The sequence below is a fragment of the Eucyclogobius newberryi genome, unplaced genomic scaffold (genome assembly GCF_026437365.1).
Source record: "Eucyclogobius newberryi isolate DKJ021-1_F unplaced genomic scaffold, fEucNew1.0.hap1 SCAF_5, whole genome shotgun sequence".
NCBI classification, from domain to species: Eukaryota; Metazoa; Chordata; class Actinopteri; order Gobiiformes; family Gobiidae; genus Eucyclogobius; species Eucyclogobius newberryi.
In genome coordinates this window covers 28624449-28645267 of record NW_027316167.1, presented here as the reverse complement: position 1 = coordinate 28645267, position 20819 = coordinate 28624449, and the positions used below count along the sequence as shown (strand labels likewise).

The 20819-nt window shown below is 41.1% G+C and overlaps 1 protein-coding gene across 1 annotated transcript in view; it reads right to left on the bottom strand.

The window, feature by feature from the left end:
- Positions 1-445: 445 nt before the first annotated feature.
- LOC140381059 (solute carrier organic anion transporter family member 3A1-like) overlaps positions 446-20819 on the bottom strand; it is a 21822-nt gene continuing 1448 nt past the window's right edge. The window contains exons 2-10 of the mRNA XM_072465081.1: positions 20341-20800; positions 11514-11612; positions 11172-11429; positions 8509-8673; positions 3044-3242; positions 2616-2751; positions 2357-2529; positions 2144-2208; positions 446-2060 (exon numbers count right to left, since the gene is read on the bottom strand). Of these exons, the coding sequence (XP_072321182.1) occupies positions 1684-2060; positions 2144-2208; positions 2357-2529; positions 2616-2751; positions 3044-3242; positions 8509-8673; positions 11172-11429; positions 11514-11612; positions 20341-20800 (1932 nt within the window). The 3' untranslated portion in view covers positions 446-1683. The remainder of the gene's footprint in view (positions 2061-2143; positions 2209-2356; positions 2530-2615; positions 2752-3043; positions 3243-8508; positions 8674-11171; positions 11430-11513; positions 11613-20340; positions 20801-20819) is intronic.

Below are 20819 nucleotides of genomic sequence, written 5' to 3'. Positions count from 1 at the left end.
ATAAAACAATTTGAGTGCAATATGAAAAAATACACTTATGATTGTTATGTGTAGCAATAAAATAGTATATAAGAGTTTCATTTAACCATCAACTGTACCATCAAAAGCTGACCATAAACCGTACAGAGATCACACAAGTTGGAGGCTTTGGCAGTTAAAGTGCATATGACAGGTTTACACGGTTTTATAATTATTAATTTGTTTTGTGAGATAATGCCTTTGGTAAATATTTATGTGGCAATTTGTCAAGAAAGGTCAAGAACAAAAAGTGGAATTACATTTCCATCCACAAAGAAGGAACAAATCCAAGGATCACAACTTAAAGTGAATAAAGGTCATATATTTTAGTTTGTTTAATAACTATTGTAACAGTTGTGATATTACCTCTGTCACATCTGCCATTAAGAAAAACGGAAAGAAACCCAAAACTTTTAAAAATACGATCTTGTTAACCAGGCCGTATAGAGTAGTCTTATGCACTTTAAATGACCAACAGTGTGACGCGCTGATGTAAAAGTGTTTCCTGTGCATGCATTGGTGGCATGCTTTCATAATTCTGGCTGGACACTGTGCATCATGCAGCGTTATGTCAGTGAGCTGGTCAGATCGGAGTGCAGTGAATGGCTCCGCTTGGTGCTATGTGCTTATGCGAGTGCTGTCTTTGTTAATGCTGCGGCGATACAGCCCACCGCCCCCGAATCGCTCTCCCACGGGACCACCTCTGTTTGGGCCCGACGCTCCCGGGCTTGTTATTCATCATGTGGCTATGTAGTACATGCATTACTGCTGCAGGGCGCTCCCTCAAGAGAAGCTCTACACCACAATACAGTCCTGCACGTCGCACTGGCACAAGTGCTCAGAACTACAAGGGAGTCGAAATCAATGTTTGCAATATGTGGATTCCCTATCAGTTTGAACCTAATAATTCACTGGGAAGGATCATCAGCTGGCTAAACACGGCTTGCTCTTCTTTTCTCTCAATTATAATGTCTTCGTAGCTCAGAAATGTTAAGCATCCTTGTGATTTTATGTGGAAAATATGAGTAAAGGGATAATTACAAACTAGAACAACCTTCAGCAAACAAATGCCTATTGAAGAACAGTCCTTTTAAGTATAAAAAGCCCCCACCAATATGTGCATCAAAATCAAGTCACTATCATCAAGGGTCCGCTCAATTAAAATGACTTATTAGCTCAGAAGATGGTGCACGTGAAGCAGTTTGTATCAATCAAAAATGACTAATGCGTGTGCACCTTTCTTCACTCGAACACATTCTTTCATCTCACTGTTACTAGAATCATATGGGTGTGGGTCAAGTAAATACATGTTTTCAATAAGTTAAAAGCATATTCAAAATTAAAAAAGCAGCATAAATAAGGCTTAAATCTCCTTTTGTGAAAGTGCACTATGACAGAATGTTTTCAAACCTTTATCAAAAAGATTTTTCTCAACCTTTGTATTTCCTCTCTGAGAACAATTGCACCTGAGAAGTACTTCTTTCTAAATGAAAGAAATAGTTTAATAAATTAAAATAGATACGACAGATAATTCAAAAAAAAAGAAGGGAAAAAAATCAAGTTGACTTAAATACTCAAGGGAATCTGGCTTCATAAGTGGCCAGAGCGGTGACAAACCTACAAGTACATCTCTCTTAATACTCTGGGAAAACTGTGTGGTACAGACTATAAAACGGACTCCATGTTGTCGCTGGTCTCGTGGTCCTCCAGATTATAAATGTACTTTGTCCTGTTGGCTGGGTCGATGGCGATGTCTTTGCCCAAATTGTCCAGAGTCACATTGGATGAGAAGAGTTCGGTGGGCGTTAGGTAGCCCTCGCTGTTCTTGATGTACTTCCTGTAGTTCTTCCTCAGACACTGCCACGTGGTGGCGTAAAGCAGGAAGGCTGAGGACTTAAGCGCAATGGCGATGCTCACATACAGATGTCTATATGACACGTTGTCATACAGCATGCAGGCACCTTTCTCTCCACATACAGAGCTCCAGAAGAGACAGGTGGAGTCGATGCCCATCCCAAAGATGAGCGGAGGAGGGATGAAGCCTGAGATACAAAGTGACACACATAAGGTCAAAGACCCACACTGTGTCGAAGCCTAGACTGTGTGTGGACATTATTTTAATTACCTATAAGCCTGAGGAGCAGGAACAACACTCCCAAGGCATAAGACTTCAGCTCAGGGCTTACAGTTCTGGGGAGAAAATATATGAATTAATAAATCAAATAATATTAAAATGGGTTTTGGCTGTAGTGTCTCTGGAGCTGCGGCGCCACTCTGTATAACCAGAACTACAGCTCCATCTAGTGGCCACACAGTGGTTGGACAGCAGATGTCTGACCTGATGAGTATGATGACCGAGGGCGTCTGGGCCATTGCTCCAATCATGCTGCACACACAGATTATAGAGAGGAAGGTGAGGAAAGCCTGCTGACAGCCTGGACTCGGACACTTCCCGGGTAAAGCCACAGCCTCCTCACTGCTGCTTGATACACACGTGCAGCTTGTCAAGTTCTGGGGAAAGTAAGATCAAGAAATTACAATGGAAACACAAAACAATAATATTCCAGATAGTAATATAATCAGAATGGTCATCTCACTCGTTTGGTGCAGCCAGCGAAGCAGGCTGAGAGATAGGTGACTCCATTGGAGCCACACACAGGGCTGACAGACGCTGTGTAGCAGTTACAGTTACTGATGCACGCAGACTCAGGCCTCTGCCAGGAATGTAATGTCCTATGGGCAAAGACCATGTCAGGGCAAAATCACAAACACACATAGTTCTTTCTCAATGTAAATCCTTAGGACAATGATGAAACTTATGCAAACGTATTACTGTGAATCGAGTCATTTATTGCAAGATATACAATTATTGTTTATACAGAAAACTAACATGAACTGGCTGAACTCTCAAGTAACGTGTTTTGTCACATGAGAAACTATTATTTGATTTCAGCAAGATCATATTTCATATTACATATCATAATTGTCAATCGAATAAACAAAACTTAAGTATTCTTTCACTTACTCATTTACATATGCAACAGTAACTCCTGCCACAGGCCCAGTATCACAGCCCAAAAAGAGGAAAGAGACATAACAGGCAGTGGAGACAAGGTTGACGAGCATGGCCATGCGAACAGCTCCCAGTGCTGACAGGTTCAGCTTCTTCACCAGAAGTCCTCCCAGGAAGATCCCCAGGCATGCACAAGGGATGGCTGTCATACCTACACCAGAGAGGAACAGTGAGCTACAATGTACACAATACATACATCAGAGAGGCACAGTGAGGTACAATGTACACAATACATACACCAGAGAGGCACAGTGAGCTACAATGTACACAATACATACATCAGAGAGGCACAGTGAGGTACAATGTACACAATACATACACCAGAGAGACACAGTGAGCTACAATGTACACAATACATACATCAGAGAGGCACAGTGAGGTACAATGTACACAATACATACACCAGAGAGGCACAGTGAGCTACAATGTACACAATACATACATCAGAGAGGCACAGTGAGGTACAATGTACACAATACATACACCAGAGAGGCAGTGAGCTACAATGTACACAATACATACACCAGAGAGGCACAGTGAGCTACAATGTACACAATACATACACCAGAGAGGCACAGTGAGGTACAATGTACACAATACATACACCAGAGAGGCAGTGAGCTACAATGTACACAATACATACACCAGAGAGGCACAGTGAGCTACAATGTACACAATACATACACCAGAGAGGCACATTGAGGTACAATGTACACAATACATACACCAGAGAGGCACAGTGAGGTACAATGTACACAATACATACACCAAAGAGGCACAGTGAGGTACAATGTACACAATACATACACCAGAGGTACAGTGAGGTACAATGTACACAATACATACACCAGAGAGGCACAGTGAGCTACAATGTACACAATACATACACCAGAGAGGCACAGTGAGCTACAATGTACACAATACATACACCAGAGAGGCACAGTGAGCTACAATGTACACAATACATACACCAGAGAGGCACAGTGAGCTACAATGTACACAAAACATACACCAGAGAGGCACAGTGAGGTACAATGTACACAATACATACACCAAAGAGGCACAGTGAGGTACAATGTACACAATACATACACCAGAGGTACAGTGAGGTACAATGTACACAATACATACACCAGAGAGGCACAGTGAGCTACAATGTACACAATACATACACCAGAGAGGCACAGTGAGGTACAATGTACACAATACATACACCAGAGAGGCACAGTGAGCTACAATGTACACAATACATACACCAAAGAGGCACAGTGAGGTACAATGTACACAATACATACACCAGAGGTACAGTGAGGTACAATGTACACAATACATACACCAGAGAGGCACAGTGAGCTACAATGTACACAATACCTACATCGAAGAGGCACATTGAGGTACAATGTACACAATACCTACATCGAAGAGGCACAGTGAGCTACAATGTACACAATACCTACATCAAAGAGGCACATTGAGGTACAATGTACACAATACATACACCAGAGAGGCACAGTGAGGTACAATGTACACAATACATACACCAGAGAGGCACAGTGAGCTACAATGTACACAATACATACACCAGAGAAGCACATTGAGGTATAATGTACACAATACATACACCGAAAAGGCACAGTGAGCTACAATGTACACAATACATACACCAGAGAAGCACATTGAGGTATAATGTACACAATACATACACCGAAAAGGCACAGTGAGCTACAATGTACACAATACCTACACCGAAGAAGCACATTGAGCTACAATGTACACAATACCTACATCGAAGAGGCACATTGAGGTACAATGTACACAATACATACACCAGAGAGGCACAGTGAGGTACAATGTACACAATACATACACCAGAGAGGCACAGTGAGCTACAATGTACACAATACATACACCAGAGAAGCACAGTGAGGTACAATGTACACAATACATACACCGAAGAGGCACAGTGAGGTACAATGTACACAATACATACACCAGAGAGGCACAGTCAGGTATAATGTACACAATACATACACCGAAAAGGCACAGTGAGCTACAATGTACACAATACCTACATCAAAGAGGCACATTGAGGTACAATGTACACAATACCTACATCGAAGAGGCACATTGAGGTACAATGTACACAATACATACACCAGAGAGGCCCAGTGAGGTACAATGTACACAATACATACACCAGAGAGGCACAGTGACCTACAATGTACACAATACCTACACCGAAGAGGGACATTGAGCTAAAATGTACACAATACCTACATCGAAGAGGAACATTGAGGTACAATGTACACAATACCTACATCGAAGAGGCACATTGAGGTACAATGTACACAATACATACACCAGAGAGGCCCAGTGAGGTACAATGTACACAATACATACACCGGAAAGGCACAGTGAGCTACAATGTACACAATACATACACCAGAGAAGCACATTGAGGTATAATGTACACAATACATACACCGAAAAGGCACAGTGAGCTACAATGTACACAATACATACACCAGAGAAGCACATTGAGGTATAATGTACACAATACATACACCGAAAAGGCACAGTGAGCTACAATGTACACAATACCTACACCGAAGAGGCACATTGAGCTACAATGTACACAATACCTACATCGAAGAGGCACATTGAGGTACAATGTACACAATACATACACCAGAGAGGCACAGTGAGGTACAATGTACACAATACATACACCAGAGAGGCACAGTGAGCTACAATGTACACAATACATACACCAGAGAAGCACAGTGAGGTACAATGTACACAATACATACACCGAAGAGGCACAGTGAGGTACAATGTACACAATACATACACCAGAGAGGCACAGTCAGGTATAATGTACACAATACATACACCGAAAAGGCACAGTGAGCTACAATGTACACAATACCTACACCGAAGAGGCACATTGAGCTACAATGTACACAATACCTACATCGAAGAGGCACATTGAGGTACAATGTACACAATACATACACCAGAGAGGCACAGTGAGGTACAATGTACACAATACGTACATCAGAGAGGCACAGTGAGGTACAATGTACACAATACATACACCGAAAAGGCACAGTGACCTACAATGTACACAATACCTACACCGAAGAGGGACATTGAGCTAAAATGTACACAATACCTACATCGAAGAGGAACATTGAGGTACAATGTACACAATACCTACATCGAAGAGGCACATTGAGGTACAATGTACACAATACATACACCAGAGAGGCCCAGTGAGGTACAATGTACACAATACATACACCGGAAAGGCACAGTGAGCTACAATGTACACAATACATACACCAGAGAAGCACATTGAGGTATAATGTACACAATACATACACCGAAAAGGCACAGTGAGCTACAATGTACACAATACATACACCAGAGAAGCACATTGAGGTATAATGTACACAATACATACACCGAAAAGGCACAGTGAGCTACAATGTACACAATACCTACACCGAAGAGGCACATTGAGCTACAATGTACACAATACCTACATCGAAGAGGCACATTGAGGTACAATGTACACAATACATACACCAGAGAGGCACAGTGAGGTACAATGTACACAATACATACACCAGAGAGGCACAGTGAGCTACAATGTACACAATACATACACCAGAGAAGCACAGTGAGGTACAATGTACACAATACATACACCGAAGAGGCACAGTGAGGTACAATGTACACAATACATACACCAGAGAGGCACAGTCAGGTATAATGTACACAATACATACACCGAAAAGGCACAGTGAGCTACAATGTACACAATACCTACATCAAAGAGGCACATTGAGGTACAATGTACACAATACCTACATCGAAGAGGCACATTGAGGTACAATGTACACAATACATACACCAGAGAGGCCCAGTGAGGTACAATGTACACAATACATACACCAGAGGCACAGTGAGCTACAATGTACACAATACATACACCAGAGAAGCACATTGAGGTATAATGTACACAATACATACACCGAAAAGGCACAGTGAGCTACAATGTACACAATACCTACACCGAAGAGGCACATTGAGCTACAATGTACACAATACCTACATCGAAGAGGCACATTGAGGTACAATGTACACAATACATACACCAGAGAGGCACAGTGAGGTACAATGTACACAATACGTACATCAGAGAGGCACAGTGAGGTACAATGTACACAATACATACACCGAAAAGGCACAGTGACCTACAATGTACACAATACCTACACCGAAGAGGGACATTGAGCTAAAATGTACACAATACCTACATCGAAGAGGAACATTGAGGTACAATGTACACAATACCTACATCGAAGAGGCACATTGAGGTACAATGTACACAATACATACACCAGAGAGGCCCAGTGAGGTACAATGTACACAATACATACACCGGAAAGGCACAGTGAGCTACAATGTACACAATACCTACACCGAAAAGGCACATTGATGTACAATGTACACAATACATACACCAGAGAGGCACAGTGAGCTACAATGTACACAATACATACATCAGAGAAGCACAGTGAGGTATAATGTACACAATACATACATCAGAGAAGCACAGTGAGGTACAATGTACACAATACATACACCAGAGAGGCACAGTGAGATACAATGTACACAATACATACACCAGAGAGACACAGTGAGATACAATGTACACAATACATACACCAGAGAGGCACAGTCAGGTATAATGTACACAATACATACATCAGAGAAGCACAGTGAGGTATAATGTACACAATACATACATCAGAGAAGCACAGTGAGGTACAATGTACACAATACATACATCAGAGAAGCACAGTGAGGTATAATGTACACAATACATACATCAGAGAAGCACAGTGAGGTACAATGTACACAATACATACACCAGAGAGGTACAGTGAGCTACAATGTACACAATACATACATCAGAGAAGCACAGTGAGGTACAATGTACACAATACATACACCAGAGAAGCACAGTGAGGTACAATGTACACAATACATACACCGAAGAGGCACAGTGAGGTACAATGTACACAATACATACACCAGAGAGGCACAGTCAGGTATAATGTACACAATACATACACCGAAAAGGCACAGTGAGCTACAATGTACACAATACCTACATCAAAGAGGCACATTGAGGTACAATGTACACAATACATACACCAGAGAGGCCCAGTGAGGTACAATGTACACAATGCATACACCAGAGAGGCACAGTGAGGTACAATGTACACAATACATACACCAGAGAGGCACAGTGAGGTACAATGTACACAATACATACACCGAAGAGGCCCAATGAGGTACAATGTACACAATCTATCAAAAGTGGCGTCGCATCTTCTTCTTACCAAGTAGCTGATTGGCTGAGGAGGTTGTAAGATTGAACTGCTGCTCCAAGTATTTCCCCAAGAAAGCAGCAAAGCCAGCGACCACAGCGATCTCCATGCAGGCTGCCAGCGTAATGCAGCTGAACACAGGGTTGGAGAGAAGGTGCCTGGTCACCCGCGGTATTACTGCGGACAGATGAAGGAGAACATCTTTCACACACACTTGCCTTTGTCAGTTAGCCAATACATTCCCTGCAACACTGTAGCATAAGTATTTCCAGTGACGGTGCAAATGTAGCTTCTTGCTGGCCTAAAGGCAGTAGTGGGAGGTGTACTGTAAATGTGTGCAGTACAGTTACATGGATGAGAATAAATCCATGAACAAGTAATGCAGCCAAAGTTGTATTTTAGATCGTTTTAGATCAGTCTTTTATAAATAACTTGGTCAATTAAGCAGTTTTAATTATGTTATTTTAAACTGCACACTGAACAGAACAGGCAAAGCAGTGTTGTTAGGTGACTTTGTAGATGTAGAAAGGAGCTGATGCAGCAGTGAGACATTCGTGCATTGGGACTTACTCAGTAACAGGGATGTCACTAGCCCTTCGGCTGCACTGGGGCACAGGCCCCTTAATTAAATCCTACATTTTTGTCGTAAAAGTAGTGCACTTATTTAAAATTTGCACAAATCAGATGTAATTTCCTGTAACATGGTGGATTTTAGATTATTTATTCCAAATGCCCTAATATATTTTACAGTGATGGGCATTAAACTTTAGTCTAATATAACTCTTATTTGGTTCCTAGTGGAGCCCTCTGCTGCCTCTCTTTGCTCCTTCAGAGAAGGGTGCAAGCATCTCTGCGGTTCATTCCAGGTCTGCAGATTTATACTATTGGGACGCTTGAGTGCAAACCGAGCCTGCAGCCTCGCACTGTGAATAGTGGATTGAGCCTGCAGAGTTCGAACAACACTAAAGCCTCAAACTTTAGTTAGGACACCTCTCCTCACATCTTATGTTGCTTGTAATCCATGTGAATTCAATTCACATGGATTACATTGGAACATTCTTTCATAAATGTTTACGTATTTAATAATGCAAATAGGAGGTGGATTGTAAAAAAAGTGACTAAAATTTGGGACTTTGGGTTCATGGACTCTAAACTCTTCCTACAACACTTGTTTTCTTGCTTTATGGTGTTAAGGATCAGGCACGTTCAGGCTCTGAGTCCCTCAGAAGCTGGCAGGACTCTCACGGGTCTTGTCCGAGCTTCTTTCTGCTCTGTGCTGTAGTAGTGATGCTCGGGTTTGCTTTTTAGGACCTGTTTGAAATTACAAACAGCGCAGGAGCTTTAGAGTTTGGGACTAAAGTAGTCTGGATCCTGCAGTGGCCTGACTCAGTGTGAACGCACTCTGGACGTCTCCAGGAAGTTTTGATCTTAAAGCACACACTGCCTGTTCACGCTGGAGCATCATGTTGTTGTTAGGATGTGTTTAAAACAGTGTGCAGAGACTGTTGATAATGTGGCTGCTCCATGCGCACTAAACACCAAACACTTTTTCTCTCTGTAAAATGTCAATGCATTTGCAATGTATAGGTTTAGTTTATTAAATTAAAAAGGCCTCCAAAGCTCTGGGTGAGGCTTATGGAGCAGAGTTGCCAAAGTTTATAAAGCAGAGTCTGAGCGTTTGGATCGGACCCATTCACACCCGCTGTAGACTGAGATGTGATCTGACCTGCCACTCGTGTAAACTATAACACCACATAACCAGTCTATAGTCAGCATGTGCAGCAAACTATAGTCTAGTGTGAGCTTCTGTTCACAGGGCGCTCCTCATGCCGCTGTGCGCTCCGGGCACTTACCCCCTGCGCAGAGCATGAGCTGGGTCTTTTTATACTGGGGCACAGCTGATTTATACTGAGGCACAACTGATTTAGACTGAGGCACAGCTGATTTATACTGAGGCACAACTGATTTAGACTGAGGCACAGCTGATTTATACTGAGGCACAACTGATTTATACTGAGGCACAACTGATTTAGACTGAGGCACAGCTGATTTATACTGAGGCACAACTGATTTAGACTGAGGCACAGCTGATTTATACTGAGGCACAACTGATTTAGACTGAGGCACAGCTGATTTATACTGAGGCACAACTGATTTAGACTGAGGCACAGCTGATTTATACTGAGGCACAACTGATTTAGACTGAGGCACAGCTGATTTATACTGAGGCACAACTGATTTATACTGAGGCACAGCTGATTTATACTGAGGCACAGCTGATTTATACTGAGGCACAACTGATTTAGACTGAGGCACAGCTGATTTATACTGAGGCACAACTGATTTAGACTGAGGCACAGCTGATTTATACTGAGGCACAACTGATTTATACTGAGGCACAGCTGATTTATACTGAGGCACAGCTGATTTATACTGGGGCACGTGCCTCAGTAAAAAGGGTCTAGTGACGTCCCTGATCAGTAACTCCTATGATTTAAATGTACAAGGTTAAATCTATTAAAATAAGTGCAAACATCCCAAAAATAGACTCAATTACACACTAATGTATTTGCACTTAACGAGTGTAATCCTCATTCGTCCAGGAGTGACATTTGTATTTATTTAGGCACTTTCCGCCCATGCAAAAGTAATGCACATATGGAGTTTTACTGTACCTCTCAGGTGCTGGCACACTGACAGGCCACTGTTTAAATCAAAGCCGTGAATAGCTCCTTTGGGCCTGTCCAGAGTGAGAGATGACGGCAGCATGGCCTGCTCACTCTCCCCTCCAGAGTCCAGGCCCTGCTCATCCAGGGCCTGAGGGAAACCGAACATGAAGAGGGATGACACAAAGAGTAAGGCACTGCACAGGAGGAAGCCGGCCCACCACGCCCCGATCCAACGAGGGTCATCCGGGGTGATGTCCAGCGTACCTGAGGACAAACACGCAACATTGATAAATGAAAGTCAAATATGTTCAATCGCACCTCGTAACAAATATCAGACGTTTCACTCACTGGTGTCAATGAAGACGGCATCAACATAAACTTTGGTACAGACAGAACCCAGGATGAAGCCACACGCCGGCCCAAACACCAACGTTGAAAACAAAATACCTGCAAAACAAGGCAGAGAACGTGAGATTGTGAAATGAATCAACAGAATAACCGCGCATTGTCAGCAGAGGGCAGAATTGTGCAAAACGCCACAACAATTAAAGCCTGTATTTTCCCATCTCCCATTAAAGCAGCATCAATAACTTGGAAATTTGTGGTTTGATGTTGCCACTTAATAGATTTTCAGAGCCAATATAACAGCTCAACTAATTGCCGAAAAAGGGTCATAAACAGGAAATGGGTTCTGATATTGGCTGCGCACAGGGTATTTATGAGTGCGTTTCAGTTTGTGTTGCAGTAAAAGCTTAGTGACATTTTGAACAACAAGAGTTTAGCCTCCGCAGCCCGGTACAGCTGCTTTGCTCTCCGTCCGGATGCGAGCCGCTCAATATTCTTCTGAAGGATGCAATGATTAGTGCTTTATCGCCAGTCCTAAATCTAAAAGACAAACGGCTGCTTCGAGTGCTATCAATGCATTTCAATAGCGGGCCGAATGAATCCCGGAGAAATATTGTCTCGTCCGGCGCGCCCTGGTCAGCATTCAAAACCGACCTCACTGTCAGCACAAAGCCAAATATTATCAATAATTCCTTTCGTTTATGCTAGGGATTTATGGGTTCTCAAAGGATTCCAGACCCGGATGCGATTAACTGTACATCCAAAAGCCTCAGGACTTGTAGTTAGGTCTGTTAGCATACGTACACCTATTCACCGTGTTCTTTAATCTGTTATCATTTTAAATTGCATTTTGAGATTAAATGTCTGCTCTTGGTCTTGGATTTGATCAAATAAATTTCCCTAAAATGTATACTCCAGTGCGACTTATATACGTTTTTCTTTTCTCTAATATGTATTTTTTGGCTGGTGCGACTTATACTCCGGGGCTACTTATAGTCCTGAAAATACGGTATTGTTAAAATATCCCAATAAATGATAATATGCCACCACTGTCACAATAACAAGCAACATCAAGAAAAAAAAAAACACAACAAACAAACAAACACACACTTAAGTAGGTTGTTTATTGAGTTGTAAGTGTCAATTATTTGATCCTTCTCTTCAGCTCAAATGTTAATAAACTTGTTAATGCAAAGAAAAAGTGCACAATACAGTAAATATTGAGCCTCAGAAAGTATTCTTATTGAATGATACGTTCATGTAGGGATTATCGTGACTTGTGGTGTGTAACGTGACAACAAGAAGTAAGAAAAATACAAACAAAAAGACATTAGAATCGACTAAATGAAGGCGTTACATGTTTCTTTTTTGAATGTCTGTTGAGCTGAAGTGACGGCTTGGTCTGGCACAGGGTCACGACCGCAGATAATCTACTGCTCTGCCATCAAATCACACACACTAATCCATAATGTGTGTGAAGAGCCGAGGCGCTGGAGCACTCAGGAGTCACACCAGCCCAAAAATGCATAATAGAGAAGAAAAAAACATATATAAGTCGCACTGGAGTATGAAATGCGGTTGCAAATGTGAAAATAACAAATAATATCGCAAATAAGTCTCTCCGGAGTATAAGTATAAGTATTTAATCTAAGTATAAGTCGCACCAGCCAAAAAATGCATAATAGAGAAGTAAAAAACATATATAAGTTGCATTGGAGTATGAAATGCGGTGGCAAGTGTGAAAATAACAACTAATATCACATATAAGTCGCTCCGGAGTATAAGTATAATAAGTGTATAAGTATTAATATAAGTACAAGTCGCACCTCAGCCAAAACTATTAACAAAGACTTATATTCTGGAAAATACGGTACTTATTTTATTTCATAGTTAGTATACTAATAATTGATTCATTACTTGTCAGTTAATTGTGATCTGTGTCAGTTAAGCGTTTCATTCATTTCTGTTTGGAGTGAATTCATGGATTTAACAATAGGGCGGGGCAATTCATTGAAATGTCGACAGATCGAGAAAGAGTCAACTGTCAATAATTTGGGAGGGGTTTTTAATCAAGAGTCCACAGTCGATCCGCCGTCAACATTTTAATATTATTTGTGTTAAATGGCAGGGATTAAAGTCTATGTAGTTACATAAAATCATTAGTAAAAGCCATGCTGCCCGGTGGTCAAGTGGTTAACCTCATGTCCTCCCTTCTCTCATCCCCATTTCACACTATGCTGTTCTGTCTGATAAAGCCTATGAACCAATAAATCATTACTAAAAGCAATTTAAGACCAAATGAAGTTGAATGAAAAAATCTATCCATATGAGAAAAAAGAAAACTATTATTTTCATATCGCCCAGCCCTACTTAACAGCTGGTAATAAAGAGCAGGCTGAATAAGTCTTAGTAGTAGTAGTAGTAGTAGTAGTAGTAGTAGTAGTAGTAGTAGTAGCAGTAGTAGTAGTAGTAGTAGTAGTAGTAGTAGCAGTAGTAGCAGTAGTAGCAATAGTAGTAGTAGTAGTAGTAGCAGTAGTAGCAGTAGCAGTAGTAGCAGTAGTAGCAGTAGCAGTAGCAGTAGTAGCAGTAGTAGTAGTAGTAGTAGCAGTAGTAGCAGTAGTAGCTGTAGTAGCAGTAGTAGCAGTAGTAGTAGTAGTAGCAGTAGTAGCAGTAGCAGTAGTAGCGGTAGCAGCAGTAGCAGTAGCAGTAGTAGTAGTAGTAGTAGTAGTAGTAGTAGTAGTAGTAGTAGTAGTAGTAGTAGTAGTGGAGTAGCAGTAGCAGTAGTAGTAGTAGTAGTAGTAGTAGTAGTAGTAGTAGCAGTAGCAGTAGTAGTAGTAGTAGTAGTAGTAGTGGAGTAGCAGTAGCAGTAGTAGTAGTAGCAGTAGCAGTAGCAGTAGCAGTAGCAGTAGTAGTAGTAGTAGTAGTAGTAGTAGTAGTAGTAGTAGCAGTAGCAGTAGTAGCAGTAGTAGTAGCAGTAGCAGTAGCAGCAGTAGCAGTAGCAGTAGCAGTAGCAGTAGCAGTAGTAGTAGTAGTAGTAGTAGTAGTAGTAGTAGTAGTAGCAGTAGCAGTAGTAGTAGTAGTAGCAGTAGCAGTAGCAGTAGTGTAATAGTAGTAGTAGTAGTAGTAGTAGTAGTAGTAGTAGTAGTAGTAGTAGTAGTAGTAGTAGCAGCAGTAGTAGTAGTAGTAGTAGTAGTAGTAGTAGTAGTAGTAGTAGTAGTGGTAGTAGTAGCGGTAGTAGTAGTACCCGGTAGTAGTAGTAGAAGTATGAAGTAGTAGTAGTAGTAGTAAATGTCTAAGACACAAAAAACACAGAACACAATAGAGTGAAGTAAAGTTAAGATAAACAGCAACTAAAATCTCTAAAACAAAATGACAGCATATTTGATTTAAAATAATTGTCCCAGCTTGTCCAAAGTCTAATGTGTCTATTTCCAAATTAAGGCCGAATGTTATTTTTTCCACTTGTTTTATATCCGTCCAGTTTGTTTCAGCCACTTTTTCGCGATGGCCTTTTTTCCTGCTGCCAAAAGTACATTATCTATCTATAATTCAATTCAAGTTCAATTCAATTTATTTTTGTAACGTCCAAAATCACAACAGCAGTTTTCTCAAAGTGTGACAGTGAGACACAGACGCAGATTAACCAATGTTCTATATGAAATGAGCTAAAGGATAAATGTCCCAGCATCCTCTGACTTTAGACCTTCCTTCTCAGTGAGGAAAGTAGAAACCTCAGGGAGAACCACATTGAAGGAGAGATGGATGGACAGGCTGCAGATGGCCAAGGACTGTTAGGAGAGAGGGCGGTTCATCTAGTGTAGAGAGAGTTCATCCAGGCCGACGAAGAGCAGTTCAGAGTTCTGTTCTTGCTTTTTGCTAAAGTAAAACCACAAAATGTACTGTATTGAAACTGCGATGGCTTTTCTGAGGGGCAGTAAGTTGGGCTGTAGACCTTTAAAGAATCTCTTGGTCGACTGAAAACATGCCCTATCGATCAATCAGTACTAGACTAAACAGGAAGTGGCAAAAGCTCAACACTTGATCCAACCCAAACTGTCGTGCAAAAACAATTTATACAGAAAAGCACAGCAAGGCAGATTAAACTCATGATTCACTCTCAAATCCTCAGATAACTCACTCCTTCTCCTTCCTCCTGTTGTCACATATAAATCCTGATCATCTGTGGTTTCTGAAGAGTCCACAGTCGATCCTCTGTCAGTAAAAACACCTGGTTTTGAGCAGAGGTCAGACTTTGGGGGAAGATGTTTGAATATTATTTCTGTTCAATGGCACAGATTTAAAGTATGTATAGTTTATGCTCATGAAATCATTACTAAAAGACATTTTTACATTGTTTATGCAAAGACGAAATCGAATCTAAAATTGGGATCGAGCACAATGAGAAAAAAAAGTCCTAATACGAATCTTTGTCGACTAAAACGGCATCGACCAATGAAACGACTAAACAACTAAAGGCCCACAGCCTTGACCGCATGACAATGAAAACTGGGTTAATGCTTTAGTATGGGGACATAGCACACAATAAAACACTAGATAAATTCACAGAGCCACAAACACAGCAACATCGGCGGGAGAAAGGTGACTCTGCTCCCTGGCAGGACAGCGCATTAATAATTTCTCACTCAGAATCACATTATGGAACAGTTCAATCACTGGCATTTTGTGTCTTGGCAAAGGTGCATCCAAAATACAAGCTGGCAGCTCTGAATGGACAGGGCATGCTGACTCGACATGCACTCCTTCCTCTGCTGTCAGGGGCAGACTAATAACTTCACTGGAGGAAATAACATTTTGCTGCAGTGGACCTAACTTGCAGCCTCATAGTGCTTCATTACACACATTAAAGGGATGAAGAGGAGCTGACCCAGCGGCAGAACATGGCCCCTCGGCCCCTAAGTGTGCTCTGCCACTTCAAACCAATACTTCCTACTGTACCAAACAAATCACATTTAATTGAGATGATCTGATTCAGTCTTTTTATGTATAAATGATCTTAAAAGGGACATTTTGTATCAAATAAACTTTGATGAGCTTTTAACCTTGTTAAATTGGATTAGCTTCCTCAGAGTTGTATTGTGACTGATGGATGCATGTTTGAGTAATCCTGTTTTGTCATTGGGTGGAAAATCCAGAATGACATCTCTCTGTATTTTTATACAGATCGATATCAGTATCGGTAATCACCCATAATTCAGATGGGTGTGATTGACTGGTGGATTAGCCAACCAGGGACATGCGTGGTCAGTCTGTATGAGAACAAGCATGACTGCTTAGGAGGAAAAAAGAGAGGGAAAAAATATCACAAGGACAGTAAAAGATTGTGGCTTTCTGCTAAATCAATGAAAGAAGAACATAAAAGATCCAGGCAAGAAATGTCCTGCATTTGAGGCTTGAATGCACAGAAAATTCATGTTTTAACCTTCCCCTTTCCTCCGCCCACTGCTCTGTGCGCACATGAAATGATATATATATAATTTAATCAAGACTCGGGGTCATACGTGCAGGGTTCAAAAATGTGTCACGTGAATGAAAATCGTCTGATTGTTACAGTGAAACGTCACCTGTTTCTATTGCTAAGTAACATTCATGTAAAATAAAAATAATTATGTTTGTTACAGTTGGATATTGGAAATCCAAAAAAGCATAATGTCGTCTTTAAGAAGAAATAAAATAACGAAAGGCCTAATAACAAAATCAAATAACCCATAGCAAAAAATTGTAAATTCATAGTTATTTAATATTAAGTGTGTTTCTAATGTAACTCTATTAATAAAAAGGAGGGAGACCAAACACAGCATTAGTCTTTTCTGCTGGCGTGCAATATATAAGTCGGACAGTACTTCAGCCTGAGGTATCAATCGAGTGGACAGCAATCAATAACCCAATTACAATGTGGCTTGAACCTACAAGGCCTTTAGAGTCTTAAACATAAAAAAATTGTACTTCGTTACTTCTACTGCACATGAACAGTGTGCATCAGATCTCAGAGGCAGAATCTTAGTCTCCATCTAAAGGTGCAGATGAGGAAATGTATCCTGTTTTTCTGACAATTTATTAAGAAGTAACCAAGTGATATCAGCATAATCCTAACTGAAAGTGGGGAGAGTACAACAAGCACTGTACCAGGGCCTTTAGTCCTTCAGTTGGTTAATCCGCCAATGTTGTTGTTGTCGACCAAAGATATTAACTGACCAATTATTTGATTCAAATTAAGATGTGGGACAACAGCAGAAAGGAGAAGGCAAGTTGAGCTATCTGAAGATTTGGGTGAGAATCCTGATCTTCCTTTTTACATAAATACACTGTTTCCTAGTGTTCTGCATAAACTCTCATGCAGTTGTAGTCTTGTGAGTACAGTTTGGGTCACATACATGGTCAGATCACAGAGATACCAAAACGTTTCGCCAGTTTTTTACCCTTGTCCTTGTTCTTCTTTCTCAACTACAGCCAAATTGTATTCATTTACTGTTAAACATTGACCCCGACATGGATTGTATTGATAGATTCTATGTATTTGGTAGTTAATATAATTGAGTTTACGGTTGTGGGTAGTATCAGATGGGCGTTCTGCAGGTGCATTGTATTTTTGCATGAAATGATTGCACCCAACAAATGATCCTGCGCTCAGACTGTTTGTAGATTGTAGAAAAGCAAAGAATGAAGAGGGGGTGGACTGTAAAAACAACACCAATCTGTCAATGTCTGAGCTCCAATGTGCATGTGGCTATCTTGCTAACAAACATGTCCAACAAAAACAACATCTAAAAGTCAAGACATTAACAAGTCCACGATTAACGTACATATAACTAATCTATACCATCTTCAAAGCTGCGGCACATTATTGTACATGAAGTCAGGATAAGTAAAAATACATAAATACATGTTGTATCAGGACAGAAATCACAGTGGATATCTCACACAGGCTGCAGTTGGCCTTTTGCCATGTGGGGGGGGGGGGGGGGGGGGCTGCCATGTGGGGGGGGACTGCCATGTGTGTGTGGGGGGGGGGACTGCCATGTGGTGGGGGGCTGCACTGTGGGGGGGCTGCACTGTTCCATGTTGAGCCCTGTTTGCCCTCCTCTGTACTCTACTGCAGGCACAGGCTGTGGACATGAAAGGAGACTCTGAACAAACCACAGGCATCGGTCTGCTCAAGAGGTCAAACAGTGTGTTTCATCCACTAAAAGGAACAGGACTGTGTCTAAAGCACATACAAACACTACTGTGTCTAAAGCACATATACACACTACTTTGTGTAGTGTGTATATGTGCTGTAGTGTGTATACTGTTTAGACTGTCTGGAGTACAGTCAAAGCACATATAAACACTTATTTGTGTAGTGTGTATATGTGCTGTAGTGTGTATATGTGCTTTGACTGTACTTCAGGCAGTCTAAGCACATATAAACACTACTTTGTGTAGTGTGTATATGTGCTGTAGTGTGTATATGTGCTGTAGTGTGTATATGTGCTGTAGTGTGTATATGTGCTGTAGTGTGTATATGTGCTGTAGTGTGTATATGTGCTGTAGTGTGTATATGTGCTTTGACTGTACTTCAGGCAGTCTAAGCACATATAAACACTACTTTGTGTAGTGTGTATATGTGCTGTAGTGTGTATATGTGCTGTAGTGTGTATATGTGCTGTAGTGTGTATATGTGCTGTAGTGTGTATATGTGCTTTGACTGTACTTCAGGCAGTCTAAGCACATATAAACACTACTTTGTGTAGTGTGTATATGTGCTGTAGTGTGTATATGTGCTGTAGTGTGTATATGTGCTGTAGTGTGTATATGTGCTGTAGTGTGTATATGTGCTGTAGTGTGTATATGTGCTGTAGTGTGTATATGTGCTGTAGTGTGTATATGTGCTGTAGTGTGTATATGTGCTGTAGTGTGTATATGTGCTTTGACTGTACTTCAGACAGTCAAAGCACATTTAACAGCACAATATGATATTGTGAATATTTTCTGTGTGTTTTCTGTTTTCTTTCTCAGATAGATCTGTCTAGAGGGGGATCACTCAAAGACACAACATCAATGTTTCTAAACAGTCGCTTAGCAACCCTAGCGTAGCCTGTTGCAGTGATGTGGTTATGTGGAACACCTTCTTCTTCTTAAAAACTGACCATGCATAACAGAGTTATACTGCCAGTATCATTTAAATCAAACAAAAGCCTTTAGTCGGAGAGACTTAAATGATGTACAAAACTTTCCAACTCAATTTCGATATTAATGAATCGGCCTGATAATCCATACCACTTTTGATGCCATAATGATATTAAAAAAGAAAAAGTAAACATATTTTTGGGTAAACAAATAGTACTTTCTTTATGTTACCACATGGTTTTATGCTACATAGTTCTGATAATGTTTAAAATCATACTAAAACTCTTTAGTAAAAGTCACATTTTGTTCTGTTTATGTATTTATTATTTTAATTGTATTGATTAGTATCTGACTTTTGACACTTCTTATAAGCAGATTAAAGAGACCACACAAAAAACCCTTACTCTTTTTAAAACAGGTTTGCACTGCATTATGTTATTCTAATGTTTTAATATTAGTGGTGTATTTCATGCCAGCCAAGACTACAAACTTTTCATATACTTTTCATAAAATCTGGGACCGAAACTGTCAACGGGTTCTGATGACAATGATTGACCGACAAAATCCATCAGAATGGTCTTTGTGAATATCCAAGAGCAAATGTGAGACACATGCTACAAATAAAATGCTTTTGATTGGATAAAAAAACAGAACGTGGAAGGGACTGGTTTTCAGGCTGCATCCATCAATGATATATACTCACCTATATACAACGAGGAGTCCTTTTTGTGGACGTGGTCATCAATGTAAGCCACTCCCAGAGGCTGGACAGGCGTGGCTCCAATCCCCAGCAGAACCTGAGCCCCAATCAGCAGCAGGTACATCATGTTGGTGTTTGCTCGGTTGCCACAGTTGAAGCCAGAGTCTCTGTTCTCTGACCTGGTCCTGTTGGAGCACACGTCCCTGCCGTCCTCAGCGTGCCAGGAGTCGCCCGCCTCGTACTCATACTGATGAGTCAGGAACTCGGGTAAGGCCGACAGCAAAGCCCCGAGCGCCATCACAATACCACCACATCCAATGAGGCGAGGACGGTGGGCTTTAGCGCCAAAGTAACTAACAAACAGGATCAGGGCGAGATTGCCAATCTCAAAGCTGCTCGCAATGACGCCAACATCAGCACTCTGCAGATTGAACCGTCTTTCCAAAGTAGTCAACACACTGACCTGGTGGAGAGAGAAATAC